The sequence below is a fragment of the Thermobia domestica genome, chromosome 3, assembly GCF_964235325.1.
Source record: "Thermobia domestica chromosome 3, izTheDome1.hap1.1, whole genome shotgun sequence".
Lineage (NCBI taxonomy): Eukaryota > Metazoa > Arthropoda > Insecta > Zygentoma > Lepismatidae > Thermobia > Thermobia domestica.
In genome coordinates, this window is record NC_137456.1 from 179972804 (window position 1) to 179999264 (window position 26461).

The following is a 26461-nucleotide window of genomic DNA, read 5'->3' on the forward strand; positions in this document are numbered from 1 at the left end:
TGCGCCCTTTACATAAGGCGCCCTATGAAACATCACATTATAGATAAGTGGTTTTAGTTATCCTGTATACCAGCTTTGTATAATAAACTCAAATAGTGGCTGTTAATAAAGAATCTGTGAAGAATACAAGGCGCCCTTTACATAAGATACCTTGCGATATATTTTAAAAAAATATTCTTCTGTATTTCAGTTTTATATTATAAATTCTTACAGTTGCTATTGGCAGAGAGCAGATAAAGAGTATAATCACTTACAAAAATATTATAAAGTTATGTAGCTATAAAACGAAACAATGTGATACATCAAGAACAGTTCGGATAGTCAAACATACGATGTATTCATGAAATACCACATTGACACTAGTGTCTAATTTACGATTTTCACGACATCGAAGCCTTCACAGTCTTAATATGCATCCATATATCCGAGCATATTGATTGTTCCTATGTGTTTTAAAGAGTGTTCAGATAATCAGTACCTATTTTTTTTTCAGCACAAAAACTCATTTTTTTTATCCATATATACAGTACTCTTTACAAATTACCATACATACCATACATACTTGAAGTCCGTATAACATGTGAATGTTTTTGTCTTCGGAATAGCTTGAGATATCAGAGTCGTCTAAATTGCTTTATGCTTCTTTTTTATCTATATATATATATATATATATATATATATATATATATATATATATATATATATATATATATATATATATATATATTATTATTATTATTATTATTATTATTTCTTTTTACATATAATGTTTACAGTATATTTGTCAATATTCTAATTTAGAATCAGTACCTATTGTATTTCTAAAACATAGCTATATTAATTTCCGTGAAATGTGGTCTTCCTCTCACCACGGCATGGCGCGTCCTCAGGTTGTGGATCAAGGAGAAGGCCTCTAGAGCTTAGCTGCGAATATACTGAATAAGCAGTCGCGGACAGACGACAAAGGGCGATACTCCAGCTTGGAGATTTGGTGTGGGGCTAACAACCTCATCCTGTAAAAAGAGGCTTGTTTAGATATATTCGTAGAATCCTCGGATCAGAACTGCTAACTTAGCACGAACTCAGCAAAGTAAAATCGACATGAGATTTGGAACATGGAATGTAAAAAGTCTCTATAGGGCAGGCGGGTTAAAATTTGTAACGAATGAGTTTAGAAATAGAGAAATGACCTAGTGAGATATCAGGAAGTTAGATGAGAAGGAATAGAGGAATCAAGTCGGGAAATTTGACATTCTTTTACGTGGAATTAAAAGTTACCACTAGGAGCAGGGCTTTTCGATCACAAACGAATAATATCAGCAATTAATTGGGTTGAATTTGTTAATGATAGATTTTCTTTTACTTCTCTTAAGGGTCGGTGATATAATATTATTGTTTTAAATGCACATAACCCAACAAAAAATAAGGATTACGATAAAAAAGACAGTTTTTACGAAAGAATAGAACGGGTATTTGATCATCTCCGGCAATACCATATGAAAATTCTGTTAGGCGATTTCAATGTGAAGGTAGCACGAGAGGGTATTTTCAAACCGATTATAGGGAATAAATGTCTGCATAAGGAAGGTTGTGACACCGGCATTAGGCTCATGGACTTTGCAACATTCAGAAACCTTATCGTGAAGATTACAAAATTTCCACACCGTGACATTCATAAATATACTTGTGTTTCATCAGATGGAAAAACACGTAGTCAAACTGATCACGTTTTAGTAAACAGAAGAAAACAGTTTAGCACAACTGATGTTCGTTTGTTCGGAGGAGCTGATTGTGATACTAATTGTCACCTGGTAGCAGCGATAATAAGAGGGAGACTATCGTTGAATAAACGAAACATTCCATATCTGAAAACGGAACGGTTTAAATAAATTAGAGGAGAGTCAGGTGAGAGTAGAACCAGATTGAATTGTCGAATAGATTATCGGTTTTAGAAGGTTCGGAGTGCACTAGTGTTCAGGATACTTTGTTGAAATTAGAGATACCATTAAAATTTCAGCAAAAGAAATATAGAGGCACACAGAAATACGTAGGAACAAACCATGGTTCAACCAGGAATGCACTAAAGTAGCAGAGAAGGGAAAACAGAAGAAACAGCGTTGGCTACAAAATCCGAACGAAACAACCACATAAAATTTCATTGTCATCTGGCGGAAAACTTCCAAAGCTTTTAGAACAAAGAAACGCGAGTTTTGAAAGCTAAAATTAATTAACTTGAAGATAATTGTAAAAAAACAAAAACATTTAGGACATGTATAAATGCATCAATTAACTTGAGAAAGACTATCAGCGTCGGGCTTATACATTAAAGAAAGCCAACGGAACTGTTCTCACTCATCAGGATAGCATCTTAAATAGATTGAAAGATTCCATTCACGGTTTACTTAACACATAGTCAATAACTAATGTTCATGGAGAAAGTGAAATACAAACAGCATAACCGTATATTCCAGACTCTAACCAGACAGAAACAGAAATCGCTATTTAAAAATTAAAGAAACACACATATCCGGGTGTACACGAACTTTTGGCTGAATTAATTTTAACTGGAGGGGAAAAATTATACAGCAAGATACACTAACTCATTCTCCTTATCTGAAACAAGGAGGAATTACCACAAGAGTGAAAAGAAGCATTGTCCCAGTTCAGAAGAAAAGCAACAAAACTGATTGTAATAATTATTGAGACATTTCTATTTTGTCAACATCCAATAAATCCTCTTAAACATTCTATGAGCAAGATTGACTCCATACGCAGATGAAATTATTGGAGATTATCAGAGCGGATTTAGGTAAAATTGATCAACTATGGGCCAGATATTTACCATTCGACTAATACTTGAAAAGAAATGGGAATGCAATATCCTAGCATATCAACTATTGACTTTAGACTTGGATAGGAGGCATGTTTACAGAATTTGGAATGCCGAAAAAGGTAGATTATTTAATAGCTAACTAACTAACTCTATGGCCTATGGAACCCGGAAGTTCAGTGCCGCGTTAACAAAACCTCTCCACTGACTTCTATCCTTAGCTAATTGGATCCAGTTTCTACTTTGTATTCCTATCTCTGCGAGATCCATCTTAATATTATCCTCCCATCTGCGCCTAGGTCTTCCTAATGGTCGTTTTCCTATGGGTCTACCAGTTAAGACTTTGAAAGCGTTTCTACTTTCTTCCATTCTAGCTACATGACCTGCCCACCTAAGCCTCCTAGACTTGACGACCCTAACAATGTTGGGTAAACCGTATAAACTATGTAGTTCCTCGTTATGAAGCTTTCGCCATTCCCCATCCTCGTTCCTCTTGGGTCCGAATATTCTTCTCAGGATCCTGTTCTCAAATACTTTCAGTCTATGTTCTTCCCTCAGAGTAAGCGACCATGTTTCGCAACCATACAGAACTATAGGCACAATTATCGTTTTATATATTTTAAGCTTCAAATTCCTCGACAGAATTCGCGACGACAAGAGATTTTGAACCGAATAGTAACACGAATTCCCTGCTTTTAGTCGACATTTAATTTCTTCGTGAATATGATTTTCGTCTGTTAATATTGATCCTAAAAATTTGAAAGTATCCACTTTATCAAAATTATTATTTAATATTTTAACGCCTCCACAATTTGCCGTATTACGGTCCCTACGCACTTCCATGTATTTAGTTTTCTCTGCATTTACTTCTAAACCCATGTCCCTGCAAGCGTTTAATAATATCTCTGCATTTATTTCTACTGTTCTCCTATCATCCCCTATTAAATTTACATCATCAGCATATGCCATAACCTGGTGAATGCCGTTCAACTCTAGGCCCTGGTTGCTATCTTTGATTTTCCTTATGGCGTATTCCAGCACAAAGTTAAATAATAATGGCGACAACGCATCTCCTTGTTTCAGGCCATTTTCGACGTGGAAGCTCGTGGACAAAAATTTTCCTACCCGGACTTTACTTTGGGATTCACTTAAACATATCTTAATTAATCTAATTAGCTTTCTCGGTATTCCAAGCTCTGTAAGAACGTTGTATAATGTTTCTCTCCTAACCGAGTCGTAAGCCTTTCTAAAATCAATAAATAGTTGATGTACCGGGGTATTGTATTCCCACTTCTTTTCGAGTATTTGGCGAATGGTAAATATTTGGTCGATAGTTGATCGATTTCGTCTAAATCCGCACTGATAATCTCCAATAATTTCATCTGCGTATGGGGTCAATCTTGCTAACAGAATATTTGAAAGGATTTTATAGGATGTTGACAGAAGAGAAATGCCTCGATAATTATTACAGTCAGTTTTGTCGCCTTTCTTGTGAATTGGAACAATGATTGACTCTTTCCACTCTTGTGGCAATTCTTCCTTGTTCCCTTATATATGTCCCGAATATTTTTATTTTTACTATTATCTTCAAGTTCCTTAATTTTAGCTTTCAAAAAATCCCGTTTCTTTGTTCTAAAAGTTTTGGAAGTTTCCCGCCTGCTATCTGCGAAATTTTGTGTAGTTATTTCATTCGGATTTTGTAGCCACCGTAATTTTGCCTGTTTTCTCTTCTCTGCTAGTTTAATGCATTCTTGGTCGAACCATGGTTTGTTCCTACGTATTTCCGCGTGTCCCAATTTTTCTATTGGGACATTTAATGCTGAACATTTAATGCTATCTCTAATTTCAATCCAAGTATCCTCAACACTATTGCACTCCGAGTCTTCTAAAACCGAGAATCTATTCGAAACTTCAATCTGGTATTCCTCTCTTACCTGGCTCTCTTCTAATTTCTTTAAATTAAATCTCTCCGTTTTCGGACATTGAGTATTACCTTTATTCAACGATAATCTCTCCCGTATTATCGCTGCTACCAGGTAGTGATCAGTGTCACAATCAGCCCCTCTAAACGACCGGACGTCAATTATGCTAGATTGTCTTCTTCTATCTACTAAAACGTGAGATTATTTAATATATGTTTAAATGAATCCCAAAGTAAAGCCGGGTAGGAAAATTTATGTCCACGAGCTTTTACGTCGAAAATAGCCTGAAACAAGGAGATGCGTTGTCGCCATTATTATTTAACTTTGTTCAGAAGAACACTATATGGAAAATCAAAGACAGCAATCAGGTCCTAGAGCTGAATTGTATTTACCAGGTTATGGCGTACACTTATAATGTAAATTTAATAGGAGATGGTAGAACAATAGAAAGGAATGCAGAAATCTTAATTAACGTTTGCAGGAATATAGGGTTAGAAGTAAATGCAGAGAAAACTAAATACATGGAAGTTTGTTGCGATCGTAATAGTACTATATTGTATGGATGCGTTAAATTATCAAATAATACTTACTCCTCCAAATATCTAGGATCATTATTAACAGACCAAAACTATAATCACTAAGAAATTTGATGTCAACTGAAAGCAGGGATTTCGTGCTATTATTCAGTTAAAAATCTTTTGTTGTCGCGAATTCTGTTGAAGAATTTGTAGCTTAAAATATAAAACGACAATCATGCCTGTTGTCCTGTATGGTTGCGAAACATGGTCACTGACTCTGAGGTAAAATCGCAGATTGAAACTATTTAAAAACAAGATTCTTAGACCAATGTTCAGGCTCCAAGAGGAACGGGCATGCGGGATGGCGGAAACTTCATATCGAGGAAGTGCATAATTTATACATTTACCAAACATTGTTAGGATCATCAAGTCTAGGAGGCTCAAATGGGCAGGTCATGTAGCCAGAATGGAAGAAAATAGAAACGCTTTCAAAGTTCGAACTGGAAATCTAAATAGGAAAACGACCATTAGGAGAACCAAGGCGCAGATGGGAGGACAATATTAAAATGGTTCTCGCAGAGATTTGAATATAAAGTAGAAACTGGCTCCAGTTGGCTAAGGACAGAAATCAATGGAGAGCTTTTGTAAACGCGGCACTGAACCTCCTGTATCCATAGGCCATACAGCTATATTAATTTGTTGATATATTTAGCTTCTTTTTATTTGACAGAAATGTTATTACAGGAACTTAAAAAGTATTCCTCTAGTAAACATAATTTCGATTCGATTTTTCCACAAATTAGCTATTTACGTTACTACTAAAACAAATTTGATGATGATTTTGATATAAAATGGCACCCATACTTTCTTTCAAAGTCTCTCTCTCTCTCTCTCTCTCTCTCTATCTATCTATCTATCTATCTATCTATCTATCTATCTATCTATCTATCTATCTATCTATCTATACCTGTTTGTATGGGCGCCCTTTTATTAGACTTGTCCACCGCCCTCATTACTATCCCAGCACAGGCCTGTGTAATACTTTAGCAAAATCTTTGCATCAGGACAAATTAACACAAGACTTAGCTAACGTAATATTTCTTTAATTTGTTTAAATATCAGTAACGTTTGAACAGAACAATAGAAAAAAAGATATAATAATTTCAATGCTTAAATTAATTACAAGGTAAAATTACAATGAATTTAAATATGAAAGCCTTAAACATGTTGACAGGAACATTGATGTTCAAATTTGAAGGATTTCTATTTCTCATATTATTCCAAACGATTAGTCTATTCCCTCCAATAACAATGGTTTAAATTTAATGAAAATATCACAATTACTGTAATTTCTTTACTAGCGACAAGAAAAATCACGTTAATCATAAGCAATTATATTTCAGATTTCTTTCAAATTTATAACTAGAGATTCCAGAAATGAATCCCCTTCATCTTTCCTGGAATCCCCTTTCCTTTTCTAAAATTTACACTGCAAGTAGTGTGGTACACTGCGTCTTTCGCAAACAAATCTCTGGCATATTCAATTCGACTTTTTACAGTCATGGCCTAATCATCATTGCATTCTTCACATAATTTCAATATTGTTTCTTGAAAAGTATTAGCTTTTAGCGTAATTAGACAGTGATCCTTCCACTTATCGTCATATCTCTCAGGCTCACCACAAAACAAACAGTTAAGAACAAAATGAAGTACAGGCGAATTTGCACGCAGACTACTTGCAGGTATCTCTTCATTGGACGGTATTCTTGATTGCGTATCCTTCTTGATTTGACTGGAACTCACATACTTCCTTCAGCATTCTTGATGTACTTTTTTCCAGATTTGGCTGCCAGTGCAGCAGTACATAATTCACTCACGCTCTGAATTCCTTGGCATCCTTTCTGAGACAAACATGTAGGTCTTTCATCTTCTGTGAATACCTTCTTCCGAGTGAGCAGTATTATATTCAATGTTTCCACTAGCCGTAAGATACAACAACAACTAAACGAACATTAAAAACTTGCATTTTAAAATTAAAATCATTAGTTACAGTTCAGTATTCAACGATTCAGCCATTTGAACAATAATCGCAAACAGAGTTATTTATACTTACAAGAATCATAAAGGGCCTACTATGTGTAGATAGTGAATAAAATACAGGGTGTCTCAAAAGTTCCTTTGACATAGGGTAACTTTATCAGAGTTACAACATAATGGTAAGAGGGGAAACCATCTCCAAATATCACGTTTTTAATCTAAAGTAAAGGATTTCTCTCTCTTTTTTTTTTTAAATCGGACGAGCCGTTTGGGCTATACACTTTATGTGCCAAATGTTAAACGAAACTGCAACGTTGCCATGAAACCCACAACATAAGTGAATGAAGATACTGTCTTTTACGCTAAAGTGTCGATGGACAGCCCCATTTCAAACATGTCCCATTCATCATACTCTTACAAAATTTATCCACCTCCTGGTAAATGGCAACGTTGCATTTTTATTTAACACTGGGCGCATAAAGAGTGTACAGCACAAACGTTTCGCCCGATAAAAAAAAAAAATCCTTCACTGTAGATTGAAAACATTATGTTTGGAGACGGTTTCCCCCTTACATTTTGTTGTAACTTTGATAATGACAGAGTTACTCTTTGTCGGGGCACTTTTGAGACACCTTCTATATAAGAGGTATGTTCAATGCCTCATTCGAAAGGACACATAATAGTGAAACATCTTCATAAGGGATATTGAGCCTGTTATTTTGTTACAAAGTCACACAATTACTCCTTTTGTTATTATGTCTGCCGTAAATGACTACTAACGGCGGCCATATTGGATTTAACGACCTTCCAGACTGAATATTCTTGAGGATTTTTTGAGGTTTGTTTAGAATGTGCTCAGTATCATTTTGGCGCATGTTTCATTTCTATTGCAATTTGTTAAAGGTAAAGTGTCTTTTTTACGTACGTTGACTGGACTAATAGTGATAAGCAAATTATTTGATTCACAACACAGTATTTACTTAACAGCCATATGAGAAGGAAATAACTAAGCAACAGAGATAGATAATTGATGAACGGGTGATATAATATGAATAATGTAATGACAATATCCACATGCAAGTAGCCTATTTAAAGATTAATAACTGCTTTGACCTATTATTACTTAGAAAGACTGGTACTTATATTTTTGCATTTTTAACTTTGTGCAACATTTAACTTCATAATTATGAAAGTCTGTTCATTGTTTGCGCAGACAGATGTTTATTGTTGAATTGCTCTGTCAGAGATTAGTTCGTTCTTTCCTAATAATATTTGGTCAGTTCAGTACTTTGTGTCTTTCAATTTATGCATACTTTGTTATGTACTAAAAAAGTCCCAGAATGAATGAGATATCCCATCAATAAAATCACATTCGTCATTTTTACTTATGATTATATGCTTTTGCGCATCTAAATAGTTCCCACAGAAATTCCAGTCTTAAAAACAAATATAGCGACAATTATCCATTCCAGTATCGTAACACTTCTACAGTAATTGCATTCCGAAATCAATTTAATCGTAAAATATACTCATGATTTTAATATCATAAACAATTTTTGATTAAATCCTATTACTTATCTATCATTTCCTATTTGAATCCAGCGATGCACCCTTGAAGAGACAATTGTAAATTCGTGAATGGGAAAAATGGCGTGAGTCGCTATATTTTTTAGACTGAATATTCGATTTGATAATTTAGCCAAATATGAAATAAAAATGAATAAATTTTGGAATTCTTGCTTCATATGTATGTTTTAGGATTAACTAATTGAAATAGGAACTCTGAAGAGGAACATCAAAGCAATTTAATAACCGTGTCTATAGCGACAACTTCCATTCAAGACCCCTCTTCAGTTTTATTAGAAAGAGGAAAAGAAAGAGTGTGAAAGAAGGGAAGAAGGTAGCAGAAAGAAGGAGAAGAGGAAGAGGAAAAGGAGAAAGGAAGAAGGAACTAGAGATAAAGGATTACTGGATAATTATGGAAATATGGTAAAAGAACTTGAATAGTTATTAAAAAGGTGATACATGTTCGAATGTTATTACTTAGAGATCATTTCTAAAATGATCCGGAAGAGACACATGTTCCCTCATACTACCCCGACATGGATCCAGGCAACAACACAAGTGGGAGTTGCCATAACACAGCCCAGGTGACGAGAAGTTTTAATTTAATGTTTGTCTGTTATTTCGAAATGTTAAATAACCTGTATCCAGTATTTGAATATTCATAATGGAGATCGAACACACATCAACCAAGAAAAAAAATGTTAAAATAATATATACATTTTCGACCAATAGAAGTTTTGAGATTTCTGAAAAAACTGTCTTTATTCTAGATCATCCTGTTATTTTGGCTTTCTCCCAGAGCACATTTAGACTACTTTATAATTAGTTATCTTTCATGACCTCCGTCATACACTAATACATATAACACGCTATTACCCACTTATTATGAACACTATCATAGTAAATTAATATTAAATGCTACCATTTAAAACTAAATTTATCATTCATTCACACACAGTCACATACATAGGGGTCTACAAGACAAAGTATCGACACGGGGGAAAATAGTTTAAAGAAACCATCTAACCACAATTGGCGAACATTTATTACATCTATTAGGAAATTAAACACAGAATTACAGTATATAAACATGCAATAAACATACATATTAGTATATCAATCCCCATACGAAATTGAAGAATAGCGAAGTATATATATATATATATATATATATATATATATATATATATATATAAACAGTCAAATGAAAAGAAAGACAAAAAATTATATTTTTTTATTTAACTTCGGTAAATATGATATAAGTCCGTGAATAATTACAATCTACAATATGATGAATGAAGGGAAAAAAACTCGAGGTGATGGTTAGAAATGGTCCTTATCTCATATATGAAAATTTTTAAGGTAGACTAATTATACGAGTCTTCTCTCGTACTTTCAGACGAGCTATAATATTATACATAGTGTCGAAGCATCCTTTCTGTTGTCCATGTATTTCACTTAATTGCATTTCTTATACACACATAAGATTACGTTTACTGATCGTCATTAACAAATATTCTGTTCGTCGAAGTATCTATCAAATACAATTCTCCCATTTCTGGGGTTGAGAGACCAAAGTCTGCTCACTGATATCACGTTGACTAATGTTACTTATTCTGTCATTCACTTACTATCCCATTCATTGAGGATATTTCAGTTAATATCACCTTATACTACCAGGTGTACACATTTAACGTTAGATTCACACAATGTATATGTAGGAACGAGAATTTTCCAAGTTCAGAAGGACTTTCGTTTGTATTGAGAACACGAGTACTGAGGTGGAAATACTGGTCAAGTTTGAGGATCCGTATGGGAGGGATGGAAATCGAAAAGTAGTTTTACGGAAGGATTTTAGTTTACTAACTTGAAGGTAGATTTAAGGATACAATAAGGTTGCGATGACCTACCTTAATCCCATGGTACATGCAGTTAGTGTAATACAGATGATGTTAGTCATTACATATGTTACTTAGTAATATTACAAAGATTGAAGAGAATAACTATAACATGCCGCGCTATCTTTTAACATTCACATTATATATATATATATATATATATATATATATATATATATATATATATATATATATACAGGGTTTTCATAAAGTATGGACGGATTTAGTTCCCTTATAATTTACATAAAAATGCTCATATTGAAATCAAATAAAGTGCAAACGATAGCGGAAGGATTAAATTTTAACCTGTAATCTGCACCAGCTCAGTTCATTCACCGCCACACCTCCAACTGGGCGCCATTTACGTCCACACATTCGCGTAGGCGGCGCTGGAATCCACTCACAGCGTTCCGCCGTGTTTGCGGCCTCCCACTTCGAGGACGGTCCAGGACGCTTCCTGTCTCCAAGAACTTAGCATGCCACTTTCGGATTGCACTCTCAGTCGGTGCCGGCTTTTTGAACTCTTTGGTGAACTTTCGACACACCAGAATTGGTGATTTTAGCTCTGCGTACCACAGAACACATTGCGCTTTCTCTTTCACCGACGCCATCTTTGATACGGTAAAAAAAATAGTCTTCTCAGAGGAGTTTTTCATTTCTTTTCATTTATTTCTTTAAAAGACACACACACCAATACAGCTTACAACCTACTTTTAACAGTCAACATTGAAACAACAATGAAAACAACAATGGATGGAATTTGGTAAGAAACTGACCCTTGCCCTCCCTCTCCCTCTCTCAACGTGTTCAGAGTTGCCGCTTATCTAACAGTGTTGCCAACTAAAAATTTAATCCTTCCGCTACCGTTTGCACTTTATTTGATTTCATTATGAGCATTTTTATGAAAATTATAAGCAAATTAAATCCGTCCAGACTTTATGAAAACCCTATATATATATATATATTTCGGAACCATAGCAATCAAGGACCGTTCGGGATAGGTACCAAGACTCTTTACACATACTTATTCAATTCACCATTATACAATTTACTTCAATATCATATCTATATTACACACATATTTATATCTCAATATTTATATCTCAATATGATAAAATTAATATTTTCAAGCGTTTTATTTAAACTGGTAGACATTTAATTCGCATGGCAGGAACGTAAACACAGAATATGTATAAATATATGGTTCTAATAGGTTAACACTACTTTTGGGCCCAAAACAACTACAACATTTACGTCTATGATTACCAATGGAAACAAAACATATATATGAAGCAAGGCACGTTGCAACTGTTTTAGATGAAATTTCACTGAATTGAGACTCTCACGAGCTTCCTCACTATTTATTCCTTAATTGAAACTAATTTTACCTGGATTTTTCTGCTTTTCTATCCCAAAATCTTAAATATTTCCGGAACTACTGACCTGTTGTTGCTTGATACTTTTCAGGTAGCAATGTGACAAGAAGCGCTCCTTAATACTAGAGCTTCGGAAATAGTCCCAATCAGAACAAAGAGTTTTGGCGGCGGAAAATATAAAGCGAATAGAAAATGGTAAAAACTGGACGAAACCGGATTTGTGGGAGGATATGGACATCTCAGAGGGACGAAGGGGATCTAAATCATTCTGCCAAATATCAGATTGGTGGATAATTTCAAGAATTTCTATCCAATTGCGGGCCTATGTTTTCGTATAGCATTAAAGTGTAGAATTTCAATACTCATCCATTTGAAATGCCAAATCAAATTTTGGGCTGAAAATTTAGTTTTGCAATCAAAATTTCCATTTATCAGTTCTAATAAAACTGAAAAGAAATTTGGAAGCTTATTTGACTGAAATTAGTCTTGTTGTAAATCAAAATCAACAATGGCTTGAAGGGCCTTATTTTTGCTCCGCCACCGTGTAGCACTTATCTTCTGTAATCTGTACAATTTTTCTGACCGTGCTTGACGCTCCTTTGTCTCTCTTTCCCATAGAGATATCTTCTTGTACGAATGGTTCAAGAAAGTTAGAGATTCCTTTACAAGACCAAACAAATTTTTTGCATCAGGACAATTGATAGTTGAGTCAGCCACTACAAAATTTAGTATAGCAAACATAGCCCATACAATGAGTGTAAATTATATTAGGATTGTTAGCTTTCAGATAGGCCTAAAGACCCTTGTAGCATCCTTTCATATTTCCTGCACTGTCTAAAGAGCAAGCAATAAGATTTGATGTGAAAACTCCGTGATTTTTCAGTTTACTTACGACTTAATTGTGTATATCTTCTCCACTCGAATCCTGTATGGCACACAATTTCAGAAGTTTTTTTTATGTTTTCCCTTGAAAAACGTATCTAACACAAGTAGCTAACTGCTGTATTATTGAAGTGTCTTGAGTACTGTCTACCATAAAACTAAACCAAGCAGGCTCGTTAAGATCTCTCAAAATAAGGTTTCTCCCCTGTGACGCTACAATTTTCAACATTTTATTAATAACTGCTTTATACCAAAAAAGTTAGAAGAAATCCTCTTCCCACCCGACACTTTCCTGAGTTCCCCGCATTTCATGTTTATTCAAAGAAGATAACATTTTCTTTTTCCTTTCCGCAGTTCATTTGTCAACATGAGATTTTAAAATGGCATCACATCCTGACACTAATAAGACTAACTGTAGGAAATTTCCATGGTTGTTGTCAGAATCCAGGGAATAAGGTCCTTTACGTTTTCACTTCTGTACGCTAATCCTTGCGTACCAATAAACACAATAATATCTATCAACTGTTTTTTTGACTGTTTTAGATGAAATTTCACTGAATTGAGACTCTCACGAGCTTCCTCACTATTTATTCCTTAATTGAAACTAATTTTACCTGGATTTTTCTGCTTTTCTATCCCAAAATCTTAAATATTTCCGGAACTACTGACCTGTTGTTGCTTGATACTTTTCAGGTAGCAATGTGACAAGAAGCGCTCCTTAATACTAGAGCTTCGGAAATAGTCCCAATCAGAACAAAGAGTTTTGGCGGCGGAAAATATAAAGCGAATAGAAAATGGTAAAAACTGGATGAAACCGGATTTGTGGGAGGATATGGGCATCTCAGAGGGATGAAAGGGGTCTAAATCATTCTGCAAAGCATCAGATTGGTGGATAATTTCAAGAATTTCTATCTAATTGCGGGCTTATGTTTTCGTATAGCATTAAAGTGTATAATTTCAATACTCATCCATTTGAAATGCCCATATATAGGGTTTACATTAAAATAATGTATAAATAAAGATATTATTCCCCAAAATATAATTTCTACTGGGTTATTCAAAGCCTCCACATTAATTTTGGTTTGAATAAGGAACAAATGAATATTCTACATGGGCCGAAGAACACGGTATATATTGAAAACTCTATAGTATACAGTACGTTAAAAAAATATTGGGTCCCTCCAAACAAAAATTTCATTACCTCGGCTGTAATGATAAATTACATCCTAAGAGTATACAAGGAAAGACGCCAACAGTCTCACATTGAATCAGAGGTTTATATTTTCGGCTAAATAACATTGAAATGAATTTTCTCCATAACGTATAACTGAACAAAAACTATGTAATAAAATAAAATTTAATTATTTTTTAAATCGAAAAATGACTTTCTTTGTTCAATAATCCTAAATGTGTTGATAAATTTGGCTAAATTAATAAAATGTTATCGACAGTAATAATGCACCCACTAATTCCAAATTGAGCATATCATGGAAAGCGTTTGTCTTACCTTACGCATGATTTCCATGTTGAAGTTTATTACACGTTACTTTTACTCACTGAAGTTAACCACTCGAAACACTCAGGTTGTTATTTTCTTCTTCAATCAGTGCTGCAAACTTGAGAGCTCCTGTGGTAGCAAAATGCTGTTCGACTCCTGGGGTGTGTACTGTCACATATCGAACTCTCTTTCGAAACTATGGCTCTCTATGGATCTTCAATCAGGCCGTCGTCATCAAGCTTCGACATCCAGATTCTTCCTGAAATATGATATCTCTCGGATTTTCTTGATTCTCAGAACCAAAATAATTGCAGTTGTCCAGCCAGCATGGTACACGAAAATAATACTCACCACAAAAAATCTTAGTATTAAATTCACTGAGTGGATAAGGTAGGGTTGCCATATTACCCGATTTTAGTGGGTACCACCCGATTTTTAGGTTACATATTAATCCCCGCTTAGCAGAGCCGTAGCTAGAGATTTCTGCGCCCGGGGCGAAGTAGAATTCAGCGCCCCTATACTCACTTAGCAATCATTATATATATATATATATATATATATATATATATATATATATATATATATATATATATATATATAAAAGAAAAGCAGCTTTTCTTGTTACGCTGAATTTTTATTAATCTTCTTGGAAAGACCATTACAACAACCAAAAACGATCATTATTTATCCTTTTCCAAATAAGAGCTGTTTTCAAGAGTCTTTATTTGGACTTTTTGTTAAATTTGACAAAACTACCTTTGGTTGTATACAAATTCGCTAGGAGAACAGTTATGGAAAGTTACTACTATTTACAACATTTCATACTATTGATAAGAAATGAAATTTTAATACATTAAAAACTATGTGCTTTTAAATTGTTCCAAATGGGTGACAGTATTAATTTCCAGTAATAATTGTAAACTTTTTAATTTTATTCTGTATGTGACCACATCAATAGTATGTTAATTTCGATCTCTTAACGGTAAAAAATATTTTGTGAAATGTAATGGAAATTCAGAAGGATCCTTCTTTGTGAATTTCTAAATATTGATCGATGGAGGTGAAGAATATGTTCAATGTTTGTACTTAAAATCCAAAATATACTTTGGCTACTACATATGTCTGAAATTATAGTAATTACTTAATTTCTTAATGAATGAAAGTTCCGAATTTAAGGTACTTATTATTAATTAACATATTAAAATACACTTACACGTACATATATGAAGAATGTGTGTACCGGTACTCATGTTTTGTATGTATGTAGATAGATAAAAACATCACACAACTAGACACGCATACACAAAATAATATGGTGCCGATATAAAAAGTTGATGAAAAATGACCTCAATAAATTCCTCCAAATTGGAAGCATTTGATATGTCAATGGAATTTTAAAATAAATCATTGGTAGTGATTAGTGTGTGTAAAAAAGTCGAACTTCGTCGGGCTAAGTTTTGATCCCTTAAGCCCTTATTCTACAACTGCTTGAAGTTCGAAAATGTTATTGTTTCCCTCGTTTACTTTTATTTTTAATATTCCCGAGCAAACAGCAGCTTGAATGTGTCTCTTCACTCTTCTCACTTTCATACCTTCATTCTCAACGTCGCACAGTGGGGCCAAACCAGGCAAGTCTTAGCAAAACTCGAAGAATGAAGTAAAAGATTGACTTGATATAATTTGCTATAATGAAACCTTAATAGTGTACACATAAGATAGTGTGCAGGAAAAGAAGTGATAGCTATTTACAATGAATTCATGGGACGTGTAAATTTGGTTATCCACCGAAGCAGGAAAGGTGCTGCTTAGTGACAGAAGATAGGAAATTGACTTTGAATGTGACTATTCCTACATTGCGTGTAGATATTCCGTGACTGGTAAACATGGTGACACGACCGACATGTATGTATCGTTTTGTATATTTAGAATGTTGAGGTAATGTGTAATCAATAATCATATTTGGAATGATGTTAATATCAGTATCATATCCCTATGGTAATCCCCTACTTAATATCATATTTGGAAAATGATGTGGTACTGAAAGCATATAAACTGTAGTCAAACGATAGAATGGCATTTTTGTAGAAAATATGGCATAATGATGTTATGACTGTGATTTTTTAATATATCGTAGCGGAAACATTGTTCTTACTGTATGCAAAGTGAAAACCTGCACATATTTGCACTTTTGGGAAATATAGCGCATGAAAATGTTTGAGGAAAACCGCATTTTGGATGCAATGCTGCTTTTGAATTGAGGTGGGATGAATGTGAGAGCAAGTGTTAGATTATTAGACGTGTGATCCCCATGCACGCAGTGACAAAGTTGAATATAAATCGATTCTGGGAATTTTGCCGCCAAACCTACTTGGTGCTTCGCCCCCTAGGACCCATCTTGTTACCAACATCCAACCATACTTCTCTGGCATTCGCCAACAGAACTAAACTCTAGTCAAACATGTGTGATTAATGGTGGCGATATTTTGAAACGTCAATGTTTGCCAAACAATCTATGGACCATAAGGTAGAACCATATTTAAAATGGTGTTGATCAATTCAGTATTGCGTTTTTTTGTGATGCGATGCGTGCACAGAAGTGACATTGGAATCAACTGTAATGAGCCTCCGCTCGCTCCAGCTCAGAGTGTTCCAATCAAGCCCTGAAATCAGCCCACGTAATGCACGATGCAATATATGAAACAAGCTGAACAGGTTACTGATGCTTGTAAATCATAATATGTTTAATACATCTGATAATATATCGAAAACTTGTGATGAGATAATTTTTATGTATTGAAGCGTCCTTGCAACTTCATTGTCATAACGAATCCTCAACAACTTGGAAATAATTTTGAGAAGCAAGAACTTTTCTTCAATTTTATTACTCTTCAGTTGTAAAAAGAATAAGTACACTTTTTCCTTTCATGCGTAAGAATGTAAGTCAATCGTAAGTTGCCAAATCAAAGCATATTGCCCACGCGTTTGTTTATGCCAATCATATAATCTGTTATATTATTTAGGCGCGAATATAAGGAATATTTCCTTTTAAGATGTAACACTCTATGTTTTTGATAAAATAATGTCGAAGTAACATTATTGTAGCCACTGCACACACCAAACTAATTGGTTTTCTTTCAATTTTCTGCTTCATATTGCGAATTCTTATTTTTGCCAAGAATTCAGTGCCTTGGCTCCACTGTGCGTCGTGATTAATCGCATTGGGTAGAAAAAAAATGAAATGAAATCTTTGATTTTTACGTCCCACGTTTATGCCGGTTAGGCTAAAGGAGACGGTGATGATGAGTAACGAATGAAATGGTGGAATGAAGAAAGTGGGAGGAAACGGGAGAACCCCGAGAAAACACACGCACGCGGTGTTTGTCCACCACAAAGTTCACTTGGCGGGGCTGGGATCGAATCCGGGACCCCAAGTACCAGAGGTGAACGCTCTACCACTGAGCCTCCAGGGGTAGAAAAACGTTTTGAACTAAGCAAACTCATCACTGTCAAAACGCCGAACACGACTTTGCTCGTTTCTGAGTTTGAAAATGCTCCTGCGTACACTATAAGTCATTACTCGGCACCTTGTATACCACATGTAATTAAGAAATTATCTATAACTCTTTAAGTAATAAGTAAAAACTTGTTGTGACTTATTTAAACTTTTGTATTGCGAGCGAAGCGAGCAAGAAAATTTTTAAGAAATCTACGTATTTCATTGATAACCGACAGCAATATTGATCTAATAGGGCGCCAATACTTTCTGGGGGCGACTCGTCTTTTATTCATGTCCAACACAACTTTTCTTTCTCCTTGCTCGTTCGGCGCCCCCTTGTTGTCAGCGCCCGGGGCGGGCGCCCCGCTGCCCCCCCCCCCCTTAGCTACGGCTCTGCCGCTTAGTCATCTCTTAATCAAGCAAAGCCACCAGCTTTTTTGGATTGGAGAAAAATCTACGAAGACTTTGTTGATAAAGTATTGTTATATTCAAAGTAAACCGTTACATCTATGTGTCAATTTCAATCACGATTGAGCTAAATTTGGACTCTCGCTCAGGCCCAGGCTATGAGCTATTTGCCCAGTGTGCGGCGTGCGCAGAGTCGTTTGCTAATAAGAGATTTGCCCTAACGCACACTGGTTTTCTTTGTAATTCATGTGTGTTTAATGTAATATCCTGGACGTTCTATACGAATGAATATTTGTTTCTGGATGTTGTGACAAACTTACTTGAATTATTCACGACTTCTTAAAATACAAGAATGTCGAAGGACGATTTCCAGTGCAAAAGATGGACCAAAACACCAAAACATGTTTTACCGTTCTTATGATAAACATTTAGAATTTATTTTGTGTTTCTTAGAGAGAATACCTTACAGATATCCTTGCAAAATGCCTTACAGATATCCTTTCAATTACAGATATCTTACTGTAATACTTACTTAATACTTACTTTACAATTCGAGACTCACATTTGTTGAACTTAATAAAACATGAAAGGCAAAAACTAAATTTCCTTTACTTTAGTTTCGTTAGAAAAGTACTTTGTAACTGCCACTTACCAAGGTACGAAGGATCCCAGGTCAGTATTTGTAATACATAAGTTCACATCGGTACTTACCGTTTCGAATCCCCCACTTTTCTAATTTTAAAATATGGCAACCCTAAGATAAGGTGTTTTTGTATGTATGCCTACAATAACTTAAGAAACTTAGTTAATGATGTATTGGAAATCACGCGAACAATAGCAATAGCAATATATCAAAGTTTTTCACACTTCGTTCAAAATCGATATAAATGAAAAATAATATATGTTTTGAGAACTCGGTAATTCATTAAATTGAATCAGTAGTGAGCTCGTTGCACGACACTATTATTTTTTAAAAAGCAGGTCATAATGTAAACGGTTAAGACGTTAGAAAAAGTTAGCGAAATGTGTGTGTGTGTGTGTGTGTGTGTATGTGTGTGGTTGTATGGCTGTGCTGTCGATGCAACATTCATTTGTTGCCGATATCATTACTAAAACCTAACTGATTTTTTTCTCTGTCTTGCGACGATCCTTTCTCCCTTTCAAAATATGTGTTTATTTCCGTTCTAAAATTTAAAATCAGGCTTATGCTAAGTTGCTGTTTGTTCACAATTATTATTATTATTATTATTATTATTATTATTATTATTATTATTATTATTATTATTATTATTATTATTATTATTATTATTATTATTATTATTATTTATTCAAGACGTTAGAATGGTAGAGTGGGATTTTAGCTTTGTTTATGATCCAGACATGCTTTTTCTTGATTTACTATGTAGTAGGTGAATGCCTAAAGTACGTACTGTTTTATCTAATTTCCAAGAACAAGGAAATACAGAGAACCTGTGTCTATTACTCAACAAACTCTTCCTCTTTATCGATACACAGTTGCCATTGCTCCGTCCATTTTGTGCAGCATGTGGCATAGTCATTTTCAGATACTGAAGTTAGTGACTCCAGTATAGCATAGTAACTGAAATAATTAAGATTTCAGGGCGGTTCTAGTTTTGGATAATACAGTAGGTGATACCCGTGAGCTTGAAGTAGAACATTCAGATTTAAAGGTGGTTTTATGCCAATCCAACTCATGGACGAAGGAATAATTCAGGCCTTTAAATTCTATTACATAAGGAGAGCCGTTTAAATCATATTTAACGTTATGGAAAGGGATGCTAACATTGATACTAATGTTGGGAAAATGTTGACATAGTGAAGTGCATTGTTTGCATAAAAGAATTAGCATGGGAACTGAAGCAATCAACATTCTCGACTTACTTTAAAATACTGTGGACAACTTTGACTATGAACGATAATAATGATTCCATACAAATTGTTCAAATAGTGACTGAAAACATTGTTCAAATTGCAAAGAACATAAGACAAAATAGTTTCGAATAGTTGAAATTGAATCACAAGATGAAGACTTAACTGAAATGGAGTTGGAAAAAATAACCAGTACGGAAAAAATAACGTTGACCTTAAAGTAAATTAATTGAGGATTACGATAGGCTAATGATCTCTGGGAGTTTTTCATAAACTTGTTCCTTCTTTCCAAAGGGAAAATTAATCATACCACTGCAGAATACCAGTAAAAATTACAATGTTTTAAAAAAACTATGAAATAAGAAAAAATAACTAATTTTTTTAAACCACAGGCTAAGACTGATAACTAACTATTTGTATTTTGTTCATAAATTATAATTAAACACTTTTATCATTATTAATTTGTAATTCCATAAATTTGGAACGTATATATTACAATCCAATATATGTTGTCATTCTCTATTCTCGGTTTTCTTATTTGCAATGTAGTTACAAAACATGAATTTCGTGAATGAGGAGCTTTCGCTTTATACTATTGTCTTATTGTTTATATCATATACCTAGATACTTATATTTTATATATGTTCGAATACTGTGTACATCCAGATATTGGATGTACATCTACTTAGGATCCCTTTGGAAGCTTTGAAACACAAAGTGACTACTGACTCAATTTGATTAGCCAATTTGGAGCATACTTCAGTTGGTTTTCTTGTGATAGAAAATCTTGCCAAGGTAGTATGTCAGTCTGAAGAAGGAAAACGGAATTTCTGTCCTCCCCGAACTTATACAACGTACCTATAACGGATACAATTTTCGATTTTGTTTCAACTACATCGTAGCAGATAGTTTACTAAGTTATGTTTTCATAAATCTGTTTCCATTAACTATAAACGAGAAAATTACTTTTAAGAAAATTCAACAATTTGCATTAGGAGTATTTTGTGAGTTCGGTGGTCCAAGAAATTTTACAAGAGGATGCGACTTCCTACTTGAGCGAGTGTAACTAACTGGTCCCAAGAAAACATCGAGCCTCTCTTGCCCTTGCTCTCCCCGGCCACGATGATGTGGAAAATTTATACATTAATCAAAATAAGGATTTCCTTAGCTTTTAAAATAGACTCTTGAAGTTATTTTCGTCAGCATTTTCACATACGCAAGTAGCAATGTTAAGAACGCCTGTATGCAAAACCATACAAAAAGAAAATTATACATTTATGGGTTAAAACAAAGGCGAAAACAAAGTATTAGTGGCGGATTGTTGCCCGTGGCTCACAGATGAGAAAGGTTAAAATATATAGTGGCGACGAATATTCTGTTATACAAATAATTACAACATATATTTAACCCAATGAATGTTTCTTGGAAGCATTATTTTTTTTTATTTGTTCTCGACATTAAAAGTATTCTAAGAGGGCTCTCCTAGAATTATAACTTCAATGAATCCTCCTTTCCACTTCCTCACTGTGGCAGTGGGAAGTTTTTCAGCGGAAATATAAATATATTTAAAGATAAAAAGATACGATTTTTGTTCTAGAATAATAAAATAATAGTGGAAGTGAAAAATTCATGCAAAGATAAAAGTGTATAAGGTTGTGACATAATATAAAGGTAACCAAGAAAGTTCTGTCGCTTTCTGTGGAGGCCTGTGTTCAATTGGCCCTCACACCGTGAGTTGAATGCGAATGGAGATAAGATGAAGGTCAGTTGTTGGTGTGGGTATATCCAACATACTACTTGGTCGTGGCAGTTCAGTTACACCGTAAACTTGCGTAAGGACAGAGTGAACATGGGACCTCCACAGAGCGTCATAAGAGCGTGTATGCTGTACGAGTTCAAACTGGGGTCAAACGCCGCTACAGCCGGTCGGAAAATATGCCAGGCCTTTGGTGAGGGTATGTGACTACGCGGATAGTGCAGCGGTGTTTTAACAAGTTTAAGGGCGGTGACGAAACACTCGAATGCGCACTACGTGACGGAAGACAAAATGAAGATCTTCAGGCAGGAATTCAGTCGAACAGTGGCCACACATGTGAGGAACTGGGACTACAATTCAGTGTGAATAGAGAAAGCATTTGGCAGCACCTGCATCAACTTGGGAAACACTACAAGTTAGGTAGATGGGACTCACATGATTTGACTTCCGGCCACAAGGCAATACGAGGAGACACCTGTGTTTCTTTGCTGTTTCGTGTGAGGAAGGAGAAATTTCTGGACAGGGTGTTGACATGTGATGAGAAGAGGGTCCTGTACGAAGCTCCACGGCGACGCTCCGTCATCATCCCATGATCCGGTTCTAAAACAGCCGAAACAAGCACTGCACCAGAAGAAGGTCCTCCTGTGTGTTTGGTGGACTGCTCGCAGCATCGTGCATCGGGCACTGCTACAAGCTGGTCAGAGTATCATTGAGCCGTGTTCAAGAAAACTTCAAAACTCTGGAGCCAGCACTTCTGAATCGCAAGACGGTCCTATTGTTACAGGGCAACGCTAAGCCCCACGTGGCTGGTATGACCCGGGACGCCATTATACGTATTGGATGGGAAACAGTATTCGCTATACTTCCCGGATATTGCATCATCCGATTATCACCTGTTCCATTCCTTGGACAATCAGCTTAGAGGACACCAGTTCAAGTTCCTAGTAGAGGTGCAAAATGCACTTGATACCTTCTTCACTTCATGGCGCACTGAGCTGTACCGCGATGGAATCCATGGCCTTCCAGAATGTTGGCAGAAGGTCGACGATGCTGGTAGGGACTATTTTTGATATTCCAGGCACGTCTTAAGTGACATATCGATTTTCGAAGATGGTGGGTGAAAAAGCGACAAAACCTTCTTATTTACCTTTATAGTAAAGGGATCATTTCTTTTTAGGAACGTAAAGTAATTTAATAATTATTACTCGGCTTTTTCTTGAATGTGTGTATTCACACGTGTCTGTTCTGTATCGTGTTTACAGTGTGTTCATTTATGAAGAGAAACGAAGGTTCAGTAAATAATAGTAACAGGTAAGATCGAGTTCAATTTCAGAGAAAGTTTAGAGATCCATACCTTAGTGATATGCTGATTATGCGTACTAATCTGAGTGCATAAAAAATTTCGCTCTTATGTCAGTGGTGCCCACCCTCCTTATGTCTATGACGCACCCCCCCCCAATTGTCAACCCGTAGGTGTTCTTCCATGAAAAAAATCTTTTCGATTAATTTTTACACTCCCTCAAACATATTTATACAGATTTTTTAACCCCCCCAAATATTTCAATGACGCACTTTGCGTCATAGCCCCCCTTGTAGGCACCCCTGCTTATGTCTATAGTTATACCAAATTAATACATCCTACAAAGATCACTTGTCTGTGACTTTCTCTTAATAATTTTACAAATCACCAATCTCTCATGTAAAACAATAAATAGTTATTTATCTTATGCTGAATCTGGAGATAAACTCAGAACCACTCGATTACAACACGGGTTAGTTGGTGGAATGCTGGCACACTTGAGCGCAGCTAGAATTTATATTTTTTGTATAATTGACAACTAATTCAATTGTTGTATAAATTGTCTGAAACAGTACTGGAGATTTATGAGGCCCAACAGACATGACAGTTCTCTCGTGACAATGTGGGTTGCATACTCGGTCCTTGGCGCGTTGAGACCCACGTTCGATTTCCGGAGAGAGTTAATATGGTTCGTATCTCATGTTAAGCTACAGATTCACGTCTCATATTAACATCGCTGCTGAAAGGGACGCTGAACTCAAATGCAACAATAGAAATTGACAAGCCGAGACGTTTTACTCCCCGATCATAGTTTTGTATCAATAATGCCCAAACCAAAGACCATCATCAAATAAAATTGTTGTAAATACAATATTTATTATTATTTTTTCAGAGTTTTTAGTGCATATTTACCATTAACAACTAAGAAACAATAAATATTTCTTGTATGTTGACACTGAAAGTTAAACAGATTTTATATCGGTAAAAACTCCATCTTCAACATTGTTTTTTCTATACTCTATAATTTCGATTTTTTATATTCTGTAATATCCTGCAACATAAAATATGACAATTGTGCAACTGCAGAAAACTAAAAAAAATTTATATGCACTTAATTTCTTAACATTAATAAATGTGTTGAATATAATCATGCTCACTTTTCTGTTATTGTTTCGTGTATTTTCTGTGTATATAGGAGAATACCCTGTATATTTTCAAATTTACTATCCTAAGCAGTAAACTAAATATCTATTATTGTTTTCAGTTTTTTCTGTGTATATGCAAAATATCCTATTCGTGTTTTTCCTACTTATCTACATTATGTAGCTTATTATTTTGTATTTCAATTAGTGTTTCTGAATTTGTGTGTCTGTTTGCTCAGTGCATTGATCGATATATATAACAATATTTAACAACAACTTAATTTTCAATAATAAATGAACTCATATATACATAATCATGCTCATATTATGTTCTAAATATTTGTATACTGAGATTAGTATAGTATATGTTTTTATTCTTTATTATTAGTGTTTTATGCATATTTTTTTGTAAATCATCTACTATGTGTAAATTTGACGTCAGCAGTGTTGAAGATATAAAAGTAATTGATCTAATACTTCGTTACTTTTAAACATCACATGTTTTTTATTAATAAAAATCTATTACTTGAAGTAATTATTATAAGGAACATATACATAAAGAATTATGCGTGTTATCCTTAGGAAATGCAAACAGCAATAAATACAATCTGCTAATTAACAGCATATTTTGCTGCATATAAAGTACATAAATAAATGAATCGAGAATTTATGAAACATTGTAATTCAAGAGACACATTTTTTTCAGAATAAACAACAAACTGTTTTTAGAAAAAATAAGAGTAAATCAAATGTTACGTTTATTTATATTTTAAGAACATTGTCATACAAATAATTTACTATACAGTCTGTACTTCAGGTGTTTCACTTTGATGAGGAAAATGATCTCAAATCAGAAAACTTACTCTGACTCATAAGTTAACGTAAATTTTGTTAATTGTTTTGCAAACCTTTTTTTTATTAATGTAAAATTAGATTTATCTACAAAATATTGATACATATTTTATATACAATATTTCTGAATCAACATTTAAAAGTTACATGAAATTCACAGGGCAAAGACATAAACAAATATAAGATATATCGGAAAGAGTAAAGAATAGCTTAACATTACGTAAATCCTGGTTATTGTTTGAAAGATCCTCAAAACTGAAAAAATAGTCTTTATGGATTCTTTATTTCAATAATGTCTTCAAAAATATCTCCAATTCATCTGGAATATACTGTTGTATTTTCTTGAGATCGCCTATGTTGGCTTTACTTAATTCCTTTTTTATATTATGCTTTTCTTTGAGGCTCGTTCATTTGCAGTCCTCAGAATATGAAAGTACTTTCAAGAAATAATGCTATTCACAATGATCCTAATACATTTGGTTTCTTGAACCCTGAGTTTTACCATATAGATAGAAATGCCCACCTTCAGTCTTGGTGTTATTTATTTCAAATAGCTCTATATTATCCATTAACTGGCGGAGATAAAATAATTCCTGTACAGGAATTTGTTCGCAATGATACATTTCTCATGTAATCAAAATCCAGAACTGTGAAGTTCTACCTTTCCACACTAAGCTTTATTAACCCATGAAGTTGATTGAAAAACTTATTGGTCTTTCTTGATCTCTTAATTACTGTACATTTTTAGTAATTTCTGTTTCTTACACTTTGCGTTTTGTCGGATTTTCAATTACCGTTTCGCTCACTTCAACTTCAAACGAAACCTTCCTTTCTGATTGAATTTTGCTTGTTAACACTCCTATACCAATATAGGAACTAAACACAACTTATAACCGAAACAGTTGCTTCATTGTTGAATTGGGGGAGATTTGTAAGTAGTATCACATAGTTACAAAGTTGCAAATGTTAAGACTAGAAACAGAAAAACTCCAAAAGTAATGTTTCTGCAGTAAACAGAAATTTGACAGTATATTTTCTGACATGTCAATTAGTAAGAATTGAATAATTTCAACATAAAATGATTCAGCTT

The 26461-nt window shown here is 34.5% G+C and overlaps 1 protein-coding gene across 1 annotated transcript in view; it reads right to left on the reverse strand.

Moving 5' to 3' along the window:
• The window catches only part of LOC145682039 (uncharacterized), a 53606-nt gene that overhangs the window by 22829 nt on the left and 4316 nt on the right, over positions 1-26461 (reverse strand). Inside the window, exon 2 of the mRNA XM_081753639.1 lies at positions 7078-7248. Coding sequence (XP_081609765.1) covers positions 7078-7248 — 171 coding nt within the window. The remainder of the gene's footprint in view (positions 1-7077; positions 7249-26461) is intronic.